General features: G+C 41.5%; 1 protein-coding gene across 2 annotated transcripts in view; it reads right to left on the bottom strand.

Moving 5' to 3' along the window:
• The window catches only part of Lhcgr (luteinizing hormone/choriogonadotropin receptor), a 56,703-nt gene extending 41,712 nt beyond the window's left edge, over nt 1-14,991 (bottom strand). For both annotated transcript variants that reach the window (XM_015479473.2, XM_048804971.1), the window contains exon 1: nt 14,786-14,991. In XM_015479473.2, the coding sequence (XP_015334959.1) occupies nt 14,786-14,952 (167 nt within the window). In that variant the 5' untranslated portion in view covers nt 14,953-14,991. The remainder of the gene's footprint in view (nt 1-14,785) is intronic.
• Nucleotides 14,992-14,999: the final 8 nt, after the last annotated feature.

Genomic DNA, 14,999 nt, shown 5'->3' with positions numbered 1-14,999 from the left:
GGATAAAATAAATAATTAAAACAGAGGAAGACTATTATAATTTGGATCTGGAATGACCCTCCCCACCACCCAAAAAAAAAAAAAAAAAAAAAAAAGCTCACGTTTTGAAGGCTTGATCCCCAATTACAGCAGTGTTCAAAGGTGGATGTTGATTGGTCATGAGGGTTCTAACCTCACTAGTGGATTATGTTAGTAATAATCAACACTATTTAGAGTTACTGTGAGCCAGGCATGGTGGTGCACACCTGTAATCCCAGTGGCTCTAGGGCCTGAGACAGGAGGATCATGAGTTCAAAGCCAGCCTTAGCAATAGTGAGGTGCTAAGCAACTCAGTGAGACCCTGTCTCTAAATAAAATATAAAATAGGGCTGGGGATGTGGCTCAGTGGTCGAGTGCCCCCTAAATTTACTCTCTGGTACCAATCCCCCAAAACAAAAAAACAAATACTTAGATGGGATGATTAAGGCTGCCTTAGTGTCATAACCTCTGAAATATCCGGCTACTCATTAATCCCATCTGCAGGTCCTCAACCCTTCCATTTGTGGATTAGAGTTAAAGTAGAAGCAGTCTCTACTCCTTAGGACTGAAATGAAGTCACCTCACCCTCTCATCTGGGGAGTCTTGTATTTGATTATGACTCTGACGAAGCCCTGGGCATGGCCCATGCCATGTTGGTGCTTGCATTTGCCTTGACTCCTTATCCTGAAGACTGCTTGCTATCCCTCAAGTCCATCTAGGAGTGGGGCTCCAACTAGTTCCTGCCTTCTCTTCTTCCCAATCACCAGATTCCCAATCCCTGCATCTCTGTTCTTAAAGGAACACTGCTGCTCCAGACCAGTTCGTAATTGCTATCTTGTTAGAATCAACCTAGTATCTCTCACTGATGGATTCAGACTTTCAGACTGGGCCCCCTGGCACAGTTAGGGACTCTGATGGGGCTACCTAGTATAGTTGAGTTAGCTCCTCTAGTGGATGCTCTGGTGGGCTGTCAGAATCATCCTTTAGGACAGAGGCTCATTCTCCCAGCTGCTCAGAGAGAGGGTGGCAGAAACCCTCAACTAAATTGCTCTCCTGAAATAATACTTTCATTCTAAGATTGCTATCTCACCAAGGATTATATCTTCTCTCCTGAGCAGCCCTCATCTAATGAGTGATCGGTGTGCAGAATAGAGGTGTGGCCCTCTTATCTCAAGGTGGGCTTACTCAGGAAAGTTCTATCTTTGAGCTCTTTCTAATAACTCTTTCACTTGGGCAACTGACGTCATCTCCATCCTAGCCAACCCAAATTGCCAAGCTCCTACCTGTGCCAGAGTCCAGCAATGGCGAAATTTACAGTATTCAGATAAGTCTAATTATCTTGAAAATCTTGATAATGTCAGTTTATATCCTCTTTTGTCATTTCTAATGTCTCTTAGGTCCTCAGAGATGGGGCTTAGATCCTTCTTCTTTTTGTTTTTTGGATTTAATGGCATAGTAGACCTTGGAAGGAGTCAATTTGTCCAGTTCACTAAGTTGTTAACTAACCCTCAAAGCTGGAGAGCTTCATTACTCTTCAGGAGGGCTCTTGTGTCTCCTCTTCAAGGAATCTGTGGTTTGGAAATCTTTGCTTATAAAAACCTATCAATTGAGAGACATTTGCATTATCAAAGGGTTCTTTGTTCTACAGAAGGATTCACTGCGGGATTCCTTTAAATAGCAAACTCCCTAGATGAATGAAAAGTAGGGTTCAGTAGACACACAGATCTTTCCTCTTCCCTCCCCCCTCTCTTTAAAGACAGGTATTGCAGAAAGTAAATTATAACTGTAGGATCCTTGGTTTCTCAGAGTGCAAGCTAGTTCTCAGGGCAGGACCACCCTCTGAAGCCCACAGGCTGAGCAGCTCCAGAGAAAGAAGAGAGCCAGGGAAGACATCCAGTATTAATCGGGAATCCTCAAAGCCTGGGAGTGTGTGCATCTTTGGTACCTTGCTTTTCCTCTGTCCAACACATGGCAGAAATGAAATATTTTTATTCACTACCTTCTAATTATTTAAGAAAACCATCTATATTATCGATTTAAGGCAGCACAAACATCCATCCATTTTCCACAGACAATTAGTTTATTGCTAGGGCTACACCTGAATTTTAAAACAATATAAAATCAAGGGAGGGAAAAAGAAAAATCAGAGAAGGCCAAAGCCCTCAGCCCCATGAACTTATTGAAATGGAAGGGGTTTTATTTATTTAAATTTGAAGAAATGTTAATTCCTGTGTATTTATTACATAAGATATTATTCTACTTTTAACAGAGACTTACTAAAATTACTGTTTTTTTTTTTGTTGTTGTTGTTTGTTTGTTTTGGTAGTGCTGGGGATTGAACCCAGGGCTTTGTGCATGTGAGGCAAGCACTCTACCCACTGAGCTATATCCCCAGCCACAATTACTGTGTTCTTTTCAAACCTGCTCAATAATAAACTTGCTTTCATCTTAGAATGAAATAAAAATGACTTTCTCCTTTTTCAAATGATTTTAGACTTTGAGCTCGTCTGTTTAGTAACTTCATTATGGGCAATGTCTTCATTTATTAGCCTCTTCAGTATTTACCTAGAGGAAGCTAAGGCTTCAGTGTTAACTGAAATATGAAGTCAGTATAGGTGGACATCCAATGTGATAAACTTTACATCAGAAAATTTTGGAATGTTCCTTAAAAATATAGCCCAGAGGTTTTGATTATCAGTTGACTACAGCCTGAAGCACTGATTGTATTAGGCTCATGGAGTCAGAGTAAAGGGGCTGCTTACAAGTCCTTTTGGTCCAAGCCCCTACTTTACAGAGGAAGAATTTTAAGTGAGGAAAAGTGAAATGACTTCCCTGAAAGCACATGGTAATTTTAAGGGCAGAGCTGGACTAGATCTAGGTCATTTCTTCCTGGTCCAGTGTGGTGTCCTCCGCCAACTAAATCACATCTGCACTGTTCACTTGGTGTTTGTCGATACACTCTATTACACAGTGTTTTCTTCTTCCTGTGAAAACCTAACCTTGGATTATTGAGGGTTTGTGCCCAGTCTTCAACTTGAGGATGCAGTTCAAATTTCTATTCTTGAATCTTTGGAGACTGCCAGAATATTTTTTTCTCTCATTTTTCTGTCCTCCTCTGTGCTTAATGTCTACTGTTGCATTTACCCCACCCCACCTCCCCACCTCCCCACTGCTGGAACTTATTTGAGAATTTACCAGGTGCTTACTACCATGTCCTCCGTTCTACCATTGACCTTGTCTCTGGTGGATTTTGCTTTCTTGTCTTGTCTCTTGGTTCTGGCTGCTTTATTCCTTACCCACTGCCACTTTTGGCCGTTCTTTTCTCAACCTTGACTATTCTAGGGCCCCTAATTGGTTTCCTATTCTATTTCTCTATTCTGGCTCTCCCCTGCCTGGTCTAGATCATTCTTTCTTTTTTTTTTTTTAATTTTTTATTGTTGGTTGTTCAAAACATTACAAATTTCTTGACATATCATATTCCACACTTTGATTCAAGTGGGTTATGAACTCCCACCTTCACCCCATACACAGATTGCAGAATCACATCAGTTACACATCCATTGATTTACATATTGCCATACTAGTGTCTGTTGTGCTCCGCTGCCTTTCCCATCCTCCACCATAGATCATTCTTTCTGATAGCTCCTTCTATGTCATTCTAGTGCTCAAGTCTCTTTTGTGCTTCCCCTTGGCTCCTACAAATGTCTCAGTCTTTCATTCAATTTTCATTCTTCATTTGTCAGTTATATCACATACTCTCTGTTCATGTAACTATTATACTAGACTTGTAATGTTCAATATGTCCAGTCTGAATGGAGATGAGCTATAAGTATGAAATAATACTAGGCTCTGAAGACTTGGTGAGAAAAAATAATGTAAAATACCTTATTAATAATTTTTGTATTGATTACATATTGACATGATAATATTTTGCCCATACTGGATTAAATAAAATATTGCATTACAATTAATTTCACCTTTCAAAAACTTTTACAACGTAGGTACCAGAAATTTAAAAGGGATTCACATCTTCTTTCTTTCTTTCTTTTTTAGCTGTAGATGGACACAATACTTATTTTATTTTATTTTTATGTGGTGCTAAAAATCGAATCCAGTGCCTTAAACATCTAGGCAAGTGATCTACCACTGAGCTACAACCTCAGCCTCACATCTTATTTCTACCAGACAGTTTCCCTAGACAATCAGACCATTTCTGCTTCTTGAGCTCATCTCACATTTTCCTGCCTTCATTAGTACTGTTTCTACCACCATGATGCACATCTCAAGTCTTCTCTGCTGGTCAAATTCTACTCTTAGGTAAAGGTCCATCTCAAGTCATATACTTTGGGTAATGTATCTTCCATATATAACTGCACTTGCTTTTTCTCTTGAGCAATACAGAGTGCACAGAGCACAGACTTTAGAACCAGAATGCCTGGATTCAAATCATGGCTTCATTCCAAATCTATAGAATGTGTTAAATATATACATTTTTTTTTAGCTTAAATGTTTATATAATACTGGTACAACATCTAGCACAAGATAGTAATTCAGTAAGCGGTTTAATTTACAACAACTTATTGTAAAAAGTTTAAGCTACCTCTGCTACACCTCATGACAACTCTACTTCCTTGGCAAGTAGGTAGGTGGATCCTGTACCTTGGAACTGACTTTGTCATGAGTCACTCTTCAGCCTATGAAGTTCCTATGACTCGTCTCTGTGTCTTGACTCTCCACTGATTACATATAGGACAACTGTGAAGAAGGTTAGACATTCCCATTTGGTATCTTTCTTTTGGACTAAGATAAGCCCCTGATAGCCTTTTAGAGAAATGATAAAGAACAATCTTCCATTAAATATTTTAGCTCTAGCAAACCATTCTGCAGAGTTTCCATTTGCTCATTGATTTTAAGAAGTTCAATCAGTTGGAACCCTCCTACTGAAAAGCGCAATTTGAGTGACTCTTCTCCAAGACAGCCATTCCAGAGCACCAAAGAAGCTGCTGTGGTGGAGTTTGTGAATTGTCATGTTAACCAAAATGTTAAGAAGATTCCCTGGATAATGGATTTTCCAAGTTACTTGTGCAGCAACTAATTTAAAAGTATAAAGCCTCAGAGGAAAATGGTAAACATACCTAAGCCCTTACACAAAACCATTTAAAGTATTCTAAAGACACAAAACAAAATAACCCAATCTAGCCCTTAATTCTTCCAGCAATAATGTAACATGAAAAGAATAACTCTGGTAAATAAAACTATATGTTGAATTCTCCCTGGGGAATGTCTGTGTCATTTCTAATGATTTCTCAAAAATATTTTTCAGAAGCAAAGAATATTATGTTGTCAGGGCAGTGACATTGCAGATATGCTTCAGGAAGCCCTTTCATTACAAGCTTTTCTTGCTCGACACTTAAAAATATTTGTTTTCCTCTTTTGAGTGAGCGTGTAAATGCTGGTTGCTATTGACATACCATATACTTTTAATTAATCTGAGGATGGGTTTGAAGTACCTGAAATTACTGGCATATGTGCCTTCACTTTTCACTAATTTATCTGTTCTGATAGACACCAATTTTTGTGGTTGCTTGGCTCAAAAATACCCCTTTCTTCTGGAAGTATGCCACTACTAGTAGCATCATGGTGGAAAAATCTCACTGATAGAGCAGGTTGATTCTATGCTGTGTGTGTGTGTGTGTGTGTGTGTGTGTGTGTGTATTTGTGTTTCTTGGGAATTGAAAACTTACAATACAGAGACAGAAAGGAGAAGTCTTTGGAACCGATTTATTTAAAAGGTGGAATCTAGAGAAAAGTTCCTTGACCTCCTGTTGCTAAGATGCCAGATCCTCTTCAGTTATTGCTGGCATCCTTCTACCTCCTTATCCTTCCACTGAGTTTTCTCTTATGATTAAATTTGTCAGAGTTGATTTCTAATGCTTGCACATGGGAAAAGCCTTAACTAGAGCCCCACCCCAAATTTCCATGGTGAAGTATTCCTCTGTTCCATTGATCATACGTTCACAACACAGACAGAGCACGTGCTGATGGTCAGAGAGAGAATAGAAGGCTTTGCATTGTGATTTCCTAGCGCCTTTCTAAGCTGGTGTCAAAGGCCAGTCATGAGTTTATGGGGTCACCACATTTGCTTGTTTGCTTGGCCACCTGCTGTGATAAAAAGTGAGCCTTGAAGAACTAACCCTCCACCAAGTTTCCTTTGTTACTGTGGCTACAAAGGATGGCGTCCTGCTCTGAACTCCTACCTGATTTTTGACCTTTGCTAGTTTTTATCACCTGCATTTCCTGCAGTGATTTGAGAACTGGGCCTTCATCTCCTATGGTTGGAAGACTGTAAGCTCTTGGAGGGCAGGGATAATGTCTGGATCCTGTACATTTCAGAGCATAGTTCCTGAGTGGTGAGCAAGTTTGATCTGAAGATTTTTCTGTGTCCAGCCTGAGCTTTAGTGATGGGGAATGGGGAAAGGAAAAGATACAGAATGGCCTTAGATCCCCTACAGTGCAGATTGGACTAAAACAACCTATAGTAGGTATTAGAAGGGATGTTTCAGAGGCAATGCAGTTTGAGCTGAAAAGGCCAGAATATTAGACTCCAGGCAATAATGACCTCTGCTATTTTGACATTCTAACTTATTCACCCACAGGTTGAGAAGACCTAGTGGGTAATTTTCTCTAATTAATACCTTCTAGCAACAAAACTCTTTTTTACAGGCTTGTCCCGGATAGAGAATAGGTATTTACTGCTCAACCTCATGTATGGGCAGTGGGTTTCAGTTTTCTTTGCCTCATGAGACTGTAACAATACCACTTTATGGTTATGTGAAACCTTTATTTCCTACTAATTTGGGCACTATAGTCTTATTTATTCTTATCATAGCAGGCCCCACTCAGAGGCAGCAATCATCACACCCCTTTTAAACAGAGCATAGAGGTTTTGTCACTAGTAAAAACCTACAGTGCAAATTAGGGAATGCTAATGGTGCTAGAAGTCAGGTGTGCCTTGTGTTTGTCTTACTGATCAGATACTTTGAGGCCTGTGTTAAACCCGCACCTGAGTTCCTACCCCTGTGGACTCAGGAAAGTTGTGTGCTGCTGGTCATGAGGAGGAGTAGGAACCCAGGCATAATCTCATTGCATCAGAGCCAAGGACAGATGTAACAGCAGCAAGGGATAAAATCTTCATTCTGAAAGTTGCGTTTTATTTATAAATTGGACTTTTCTGAGCTTAGCTCAGGTGGCATTACAAGAACTATGGTTCAGGGCCACACAGAGAAGAGCTCTGAGTGGTTTGCTGCCAGGGAGGGGGTGTTATCTCCCAGTGAGATGGAAGCTAGGAGTAATGAAGATCCAGTATAGCAGTTGTTAGAAGCTGCCCACCAAATCAGAGAGCCCACCTGCCTGGTAGGTAGGATTATTTTAATTTTTTTCTGTATATATATAAAGCTGGTGGGAAATTTGATAAAATTGGCTTTAAGTGTTTGTTTTTTTCTTGAACCAAGGGAACTGCAGGAACACAGCATATACGGTTCCATGGAGCCTACCTTCTCAGATCTGCAATTGAGCAACAGGGCCTTTCTCTATCACTGTGACTGAACTGGCTTTAAAACCTCACATGTTCCAGGCACAGTTGTGCACACCTGTAATCTCAGCTATTTGGGAGGTTGAGGCAGGAGGATTGCAAATTTGAGGCCAGCCTGGGCATCTTAATGAGACCCTGACTCAAAATTAAAAGGGAAAAGGGATGGAGATATAGCTCAGGTTCAATTCCTAGGACCACCACCACCACCACAAAGTCCCATGAGTAAGCTCAGAGTTATACATGCACTGTGTGGTGCAGCCACTCTGGGAGAAAATAGTTTTGAAAGAGACCTCTGTCACCTCATTTCAAGAAAAGAAGTCAATGGTGGAGCATACCTGTAATCCCAGCAACTCAGAAGGCTGAGGCACGAAGATTGCAAGTTCAAAGCCAGTCTCAGCAACGTAGGGAGGCCCTAAGAAACTTAGTGAAGCCTGTCTCAAAAAATAAAAAGGGCTGGGGATGTGGCTCAGTAGCAAATCATCCCTTGGTTGAATCCCTGGAAAAGAAAGAAAGGAAGGGAGGGAGGGAAGGAGGAGAAAGAAAGCCAAATCAAAGTCTTGGGAAGAAGATAGAAGTATGTAAAGGAGCAGAGCTGATCTCTGAGTTGATCTGATTTACAGCTTTTGTAATAAAAACAACAATGAAGAAGAATCCCAAGCAATCACTGCTTTCTAAGGGAGAGCTGGATCCAATGCCAAAGGGATCTGGATGTGAACTTTTTTGGCTCTATAATTCACTGAGATTTTGGGAACTCTTGCTTATTTTTTAGTATCCTGCTAGTGAACATCATTCACTTTTCCCAAGAGGATGATTTTTTAAAAAAATTAGTTGTAGATGGATACAATACTTTTATTTATTTATTTATTCTTTATGTGATTTTAACGATCGAACCTAGAACCTCACACGTGCCAGGCAAGCGTTCTAACACTGAACCACAACCACAGCCCCAAAGATGATTTTTAAACTAATAAAATTTGGCTCTCCCAAAGCTTCCTATAAGGAGTTTATTAGCACAACCAGGTTTAAGAATTGTCTCAAAAGCATGGCTGGGAGGGCTGAATTAGAACTGAGGTTCAAGATCAACTCCTACCTTGTACCTTTCTCCCCTCCCCTCCCTCTCTCCTTCTCTCCCTCTTCCTTTCTTCCTTCCTTTCTTTCTAAAGAAGGGGGTGAGGTAGGAAAGTGGGACATTAACTTTCTGAAATCTGAGATTTTTCTTCTGGCTCAGCTGCAGGGAAGCTGAGTATAGGTCAAAATATTCTTCTTGCAAGAGCTTGCTAGGCTCCTCTCTGTACTGTGGCTGCTTTCCTGGGGTCTGTTAACCTGGTATCCTGCACTGGAAACCCATCTATCTTGATTCAGCCTCCCTTGATATTTTTGGTTGTTTTTGATTTCTTTGTTTTTAATGAATCATGGGCTGGGGATTAAGCCTTCCCTCTTGAGAGAGTTAAAAACAAACAACCAAAATTAAAACATCTAGATGGGATCTACTAATAAGGGTAAGCTTAAGGTCTGCTTCTCTGCAGCTGGTATATCTGCTATTTCCCATTTACAGGACAGACTGAGAGCCTGCAGATTCTAGGACCTGGATGTTGACATAAACTGCGACACAAGGAACGTCCTCCACTTCTCATAGCACCCTTTAATCTTCCCATTCTTAGGATGGAGATTTAAGAAATGACACTTAGATATGGTACCACGCTAGTTAACAAACACGCTTCCTTTTTGCATTAATTCCTTGTTCCTTTGTAGTTGTCTGCTAATTTTAGTCATCATGTAGCTCAGTAAACCCTTTAATAATAATAAATGCAAAATTCTGGGAATCTTACATTATTAAGACCTTGCTGAAAAGCAAAGGAAAAGGCTGAGTGGACTCTTCAGATAAAGGGAAGATAAAAAGCCATCAGAAATCTTTGAATAGTTTTTCAGAGGGCTCTAGCCCATTGATTTAAAACTAAGGACTGAAGGAGTATTTATCTAGAGACATTTTTGGTTCTCACAATTTGGGAGGGCAGTGCTACTGGCAGCTAGTGATTTGAGGCCAGGAATGCTGCTGAACATCCTAGGATGTGCAAAACAGTCCCCTGCAATAAACAGTTATCTGGCCCCAACTGTTAAAGTACTGAAGGTCAAAAATCCTGCTCCAGAAAAACAGGTACACATTGACCAAATGGTTATATTCTGGTAGGATATGTGCAAAAATGCATGCAAGTGCAGGTTATGAAAGCAAACCTATTGGGGGAGAAGCTGGAGGCTAGGAGCGGTGCATGGACTTTCTGGTGGTGGACATCCAGGAAGGCTTCATGGGGAAGTGACTCCTAATCATGGTTTTAATGTCTTTGTAACCAGCCACCCAAGAAGGACTTTTATTGTAAGTTTATTATTAGTCAAGAATTACATAATAGAATTCATTTTCTTTTTGTACAGCCCTCTGAGAAACTATTCAAAGATTTCTGATGGCTTTTTATCTTCCCTTAAAAAAAAAAGTTCCCCCCAGAGAACCTGGGGGAAGCATGAAGAGGGAAGAGTCCACTCAGCCTTTTCCTTTGGTTTTCAGCAAGGACTTCTTAAAAATTTTTTTTTTTAGTTGTAGATGGACACAATAGTTTTATTTTATTTATTTATTTTTATGTGGTGCTGAGGATCTAACCCAGTGCCTCACACATGCTAGGCAAGCACTCTACCACTGAGCCACAACCCCAGCCCCCAGCAAGGACTCTTCTGTGTGACTCTTCTTCCCTTCTTTCTTTCAAGGTTTATCTTCTTCACACTTGGCCCAAGAAGTCATCCCTTGGGGACTTCATGCTATAGTGACTAACCTATTCTCTAAAACCTTACAGCCTTGTCTTCTCTTTTCCCACCTAGACTAGTTTCTTGGGGTGTGTTGCCACTTCAAGGACAGAAGCCACCACCTCCATATGTGCCTACCTCTACAGCCTGAAGTGCTGTTTGGGACCCTGACTTCCAAGGAAGAGGAAGACACTCAGGAAAGAAGAGGGACACTGGACTGGTGGATACATACTTTTTATCCTTCCAGAGTCTTTGGATTGTATCTTACAATATAGTTTAAAAGTTTCGTCTCTGTTTAGCAGGCACAACATTCAAAAATAAATTGCCACAATTATTATTAGCATTTTCTTACTAACAGATTTTTCAGAAGCTGTTTCCATATCAAGCAGATCAACCTTTCTGTTGTCATAGAGACAAAGATCTTTATATAACCATGTGCAAGGTGAGATTTTTCACCCCCTTCTTTCCATTTGCCTGGAACTAATAAGAAAGAGAAAGGAAAGGAAAAAATTTAAAATCAATTAGAACAAGTGAAAATATGGGCTATTTCTTGTATCATATTTTAGATTTTAAATACCTATGTTGTTAATAAAATAAGGAAGGTGAGGAAAGAGATGAACAATTTGAGTAGTGCCATTTTCAAAATTTTCAAGCAGTGGGCTCATCAGTGACAAGCAATTATAATTCCTGCACTTGTTTCTTCTACTTTTTAAAACAAATAGTGAACTCTAGATGAAGGTCTTAGAAAGTAGAGTTATCAAGACCTGAAATGACTGATGCATAAACGATCATCTACTGATGGATGCTGATGAATTTCAGTGTGCTCTGAGGTACTTGCTTCCCCCAACCCCCAGAGTCTGGGGTGCTCCCCTTCTTTCTGCAGAGCCAAGCCCTATGGATAAGTTAGTGCAAGACTGCAGTCTTCTCATAACTTCAGCTCTCTTCTTTTTATGAACTCCTGAAAACTTGTTATTCACAACATTTTTTAATCTTATAATGATTACTTACTGTTTCATTCAGTCATCATCAAGAACAAGGGATGTCAGCATGAGCCTGCCCACTTTTCCTGTCCTCAGCAGTAACACTGAGTTATCCTTGGACATCTATCTCCATTCCTCAGGACATAGAGCTATCCCTGCTCTCTCAAAATCAACTCCTCCCTTATCTTATTAAACTGCTGCTTCCCTCTTTCCTTGTTGAGATCTTCCTCCAATAAATATGACTCTTTCCTCATCCCTTATACCTTCAGTCTATCCTTTTCCATGGATTCCTTCCTCTATTCCTCTTTTAATAAAACAAACTTTCCTTCATTTTGCTTATTTTTTATCTCTCTCTGATTTTAAGATTTTAATTTTATTGCCTTTTTGCAATAAGTGGGTGTTGTGTATATGATGGGTAGGGGGAAGATGGGGAAGGAAAGTGTATGGCTTTAGGAGTTTAAAATATACTTCTTGCTCTCCAGGAGGATTATATCTATGAAGAACAATGCCTGGGCATGGTAGCACATGCCTGTAATCCCAGCAATTTGGGAGGCTGAGGCAGGAGGATCACAGTTCAAGGCCAGTCTAGCAACTTAGCAACACCCTGTCTCAAAATAAAAAAAATACAGAGGGCTGGGGATGTGGCTCAGTGATTAAGTGCCCCTGGGTTAAAAAAAAAAAAAAAGAACAAAAAGAACAACAACAAAAAAAAAAAACAACCAAACAAAAAAACAATGCCCTGTTTTTCAGACTTGAGCACACATCAGAATCACCCAGGGGAGTTGCCAAAGTGCAAACTACTAGGTGCCACCTCCACTGTTTCAGATTCAGTTCATTGGAGTGGGTCTTGAGAACACAGGTCTAACATTTCCTGGGTGCTCATGCTGCTGGTCCAGATCACACTTTGAGAAACATTGAATAACAACCTTCCTGTTGCTTCATACACATTATTCTTGTCATATGGATGTTGGAGTCACTGTGTTGTGCCAAAAGTTATCATACATAGGCTCTGCCTCTATTGGATTCTCACCTGAAAGACAAGGTTACTGCTCAGTCATCTGGCCCACAGGAAACATGACCTTGTGAAAGTTATCATGTTTGGTTCAAGGCTCTCAATATCTTGGAGAGGATGTTGGGAGGCAGGGGTGGATGCTAAGATGGGGCCCGCAGAGGGAAGAAGTAGAAGTTTTCTCCAGAATACCTTGTGGATGGTAAAGAGTTTCAGAGCCTGGAGAACAGTCTCCTGTTTGAGAACCAGACTTGCCAGCTATCCTTTTATTGTGTGGGTCTCCCACTTCTACCCCTCACTCTAGTCAGCACTGTTAAATCTTGAGGATGGACTGAGGATGTAACTCAGAGGTACAGCATTTGTCTAGCATATGCCAGTCCCTGAGTTCAATCTCCATAACCGCAAAAAAATATGGTTCAGAAATAAAAGTTGAGTTGGGGATGTAGGTCAGTGGTAGAGTGCTTGCCTAATATGTTTGAGACCCTGGCTTTAATATGTGCGCGCGCACACACACAAACACACACACACACACACACACACTCACAAAATCTTTTAATGGCTTCTAGTTCTAGGCTTTTTCCAACCATGCTGTGGGACAATGAGATAGAGTATTTTGGTTTTTTGTTTTTTCTTCAGCTTTTTTTCAGGGAAAAGGTCCCCTCCTGAGGCCAGCATAATTATGGCAGCACTGTGGGGGAGCTTTGTGAGATCTCAGTGAAAAGTTGAATCCCAGGTGAGCTAGGATTTGTCTCACCCATTCCTTACCTCTCCCCTGCTACAGGGGTTTCTCCACCCAGTACCAAACTTGGAGAAATTGGGAGTATTTTTTAATTAAGGAAGAGGTAATTTTCTTACAAAGATAGATATAAAAATATATTTAATAGATAAAGTGCTATCTTTGCTATTCAATAGTTATGGGACCTTGAGCAAGTTATTCTATTTCTCTGGATCATGGTTTCTTCTAATCTGTGTAAGCACTGAGCAAGTGAAAACTGCTATTAGTGGCACAATCATTCATAAGAGAAACACAGGAGGATTATCACGGAAGGGCAAGGGCTGGAACTTGGAAGGCAGGTTCCATGGATTTGTTGATTGATTGAAACAAATTCTATCAGCATGGTCATCACCTTCAGGGAATGGAGCTGACAAGATAATTAATGGAAACTAATTAATATAAACCCCTCAACCCTTAAACTGTTTCTCTCAACCACAACTATTCCCAGAAGGCCATTAATTCTTCCACAGGGAAAAGTCCAGCCCTGAGGAAAGAGTGAATTCCTCCATGAACAGACCCCTGACAGGCAGCTGGGGTCCAAAGAAGATGGGGGTGGTCTCTTTCCATCCCCAACATAGAATCCAATTGTTTCAAGTAATTAAAACATATTGAAGACCTCCTGGCCAGGTGTGTTTTGGATACAACCCCCAACATTTCTTTCCTAACAGTTTTATTGGGATGTAAGTCATGTAAGATAAAATTCACCCATTTAAAGTGTACAATATCAAGATTTTTAGTATGTTCATGTACAACCATTGCCACCATCTAATTTTAGATATTTTCCCTCATCCCAAACCCCACACCTGTTAGCAGTAACGCTTGCCTCCCAACTTGCTCAACCCCTAGGAACTTGTGATCTACTTTCAGTCTATCCAGTTATTCATATTAAATAGAATCATGTAATATGTGGAACCTTTTTCTAAATGGAAGAAAGGAGACCTGATGGTCCCCTCCTCCTATTTACTGTATGACTTCAACAAACAGCCTCCTGCACCTGCTTGCTGATACACACATTCCCTTAATCATGTCTGTGGGTGTGAAGGTGGGGGCATACTAGGAACTAGACACAAGGCCTTTCATTGCTTAGCTTACTAGACTGAAGTGCAAGAATATCTGGGGGCAGGGCCAAGGCAGGGACTTGTATGCTCACCAGGATGCAGGTAGAGGAGTAGGCCCGCCAGCATCCCTGTTGGTAAATCAGGTCACCCTGGCCCTAGGGGCTGAGCACTCCATTCTGGCACCATAGGGTGGCAGAGCCCACTGACCTGGCTGGCCCAGGCTCAAACACCACACAAAGACTTCTCTGGCGGCGACCACTGCTGATTAAAGAGCCTTGCACCCATGTTCGCTTTCACAGAGGCAGAAAGCAGGACGTCTCTTGGGGCTTCTGGGCAGTTCCATGCCCCCTGCCTGGGTTTCAAACATGAAGAAAGTGCGGGTCTGGGCTACCAGGGGAACTGGGTGACAGACAACCTTAGGAGTATCATCATCCTAAAGGGGAAGTTTGATAGGGTGAAGCATCCTTCTCCCAGCTTTCAGCAAAGAGGGCTAAAGAAGTAGGCAGGGCAGGTGGCCTGGAGTGAGCGAGGGTCCCGCGTGGGAGGGCAGCGCGGTGTACTCACAGTCTGGTGAGGCCGGCCCGTGGGCCGGGGCAGCGCAGGGCGCTGTCGGGCGCGCAGTTGCAGGGCTCCGGGCAGCGCGCCCCGCGCAGCGCTCGGGACAGTGGCGGTAACACCAGCAGCAGCAGCAGCGCCAGCAGCAGCCGCTGCGCTGGGGACCGCTGCCCCATGGCCAGCGAGGCCTGAGTGCCGGCTCCCGAGCCTGGGGCCAGTGTCC

Source organism: Marmota marmota, unplaced genomic scaffold, assembly GCF_001458135.2.
Source record: "Marmota marmota marmota unplaced genomic scaffold, marMar, whole genome shotgun sequence".
NCBI classification, from domain to species: domain Eukaryota; kingdom Metazoa; phylum Chordata; class Mammalia; order Rodentia; family Sciuridae; genus Marmota; species Marmota marmota.
This window is presented reverse-complemented; position numbering and strand designations above follow the sequence as displayed.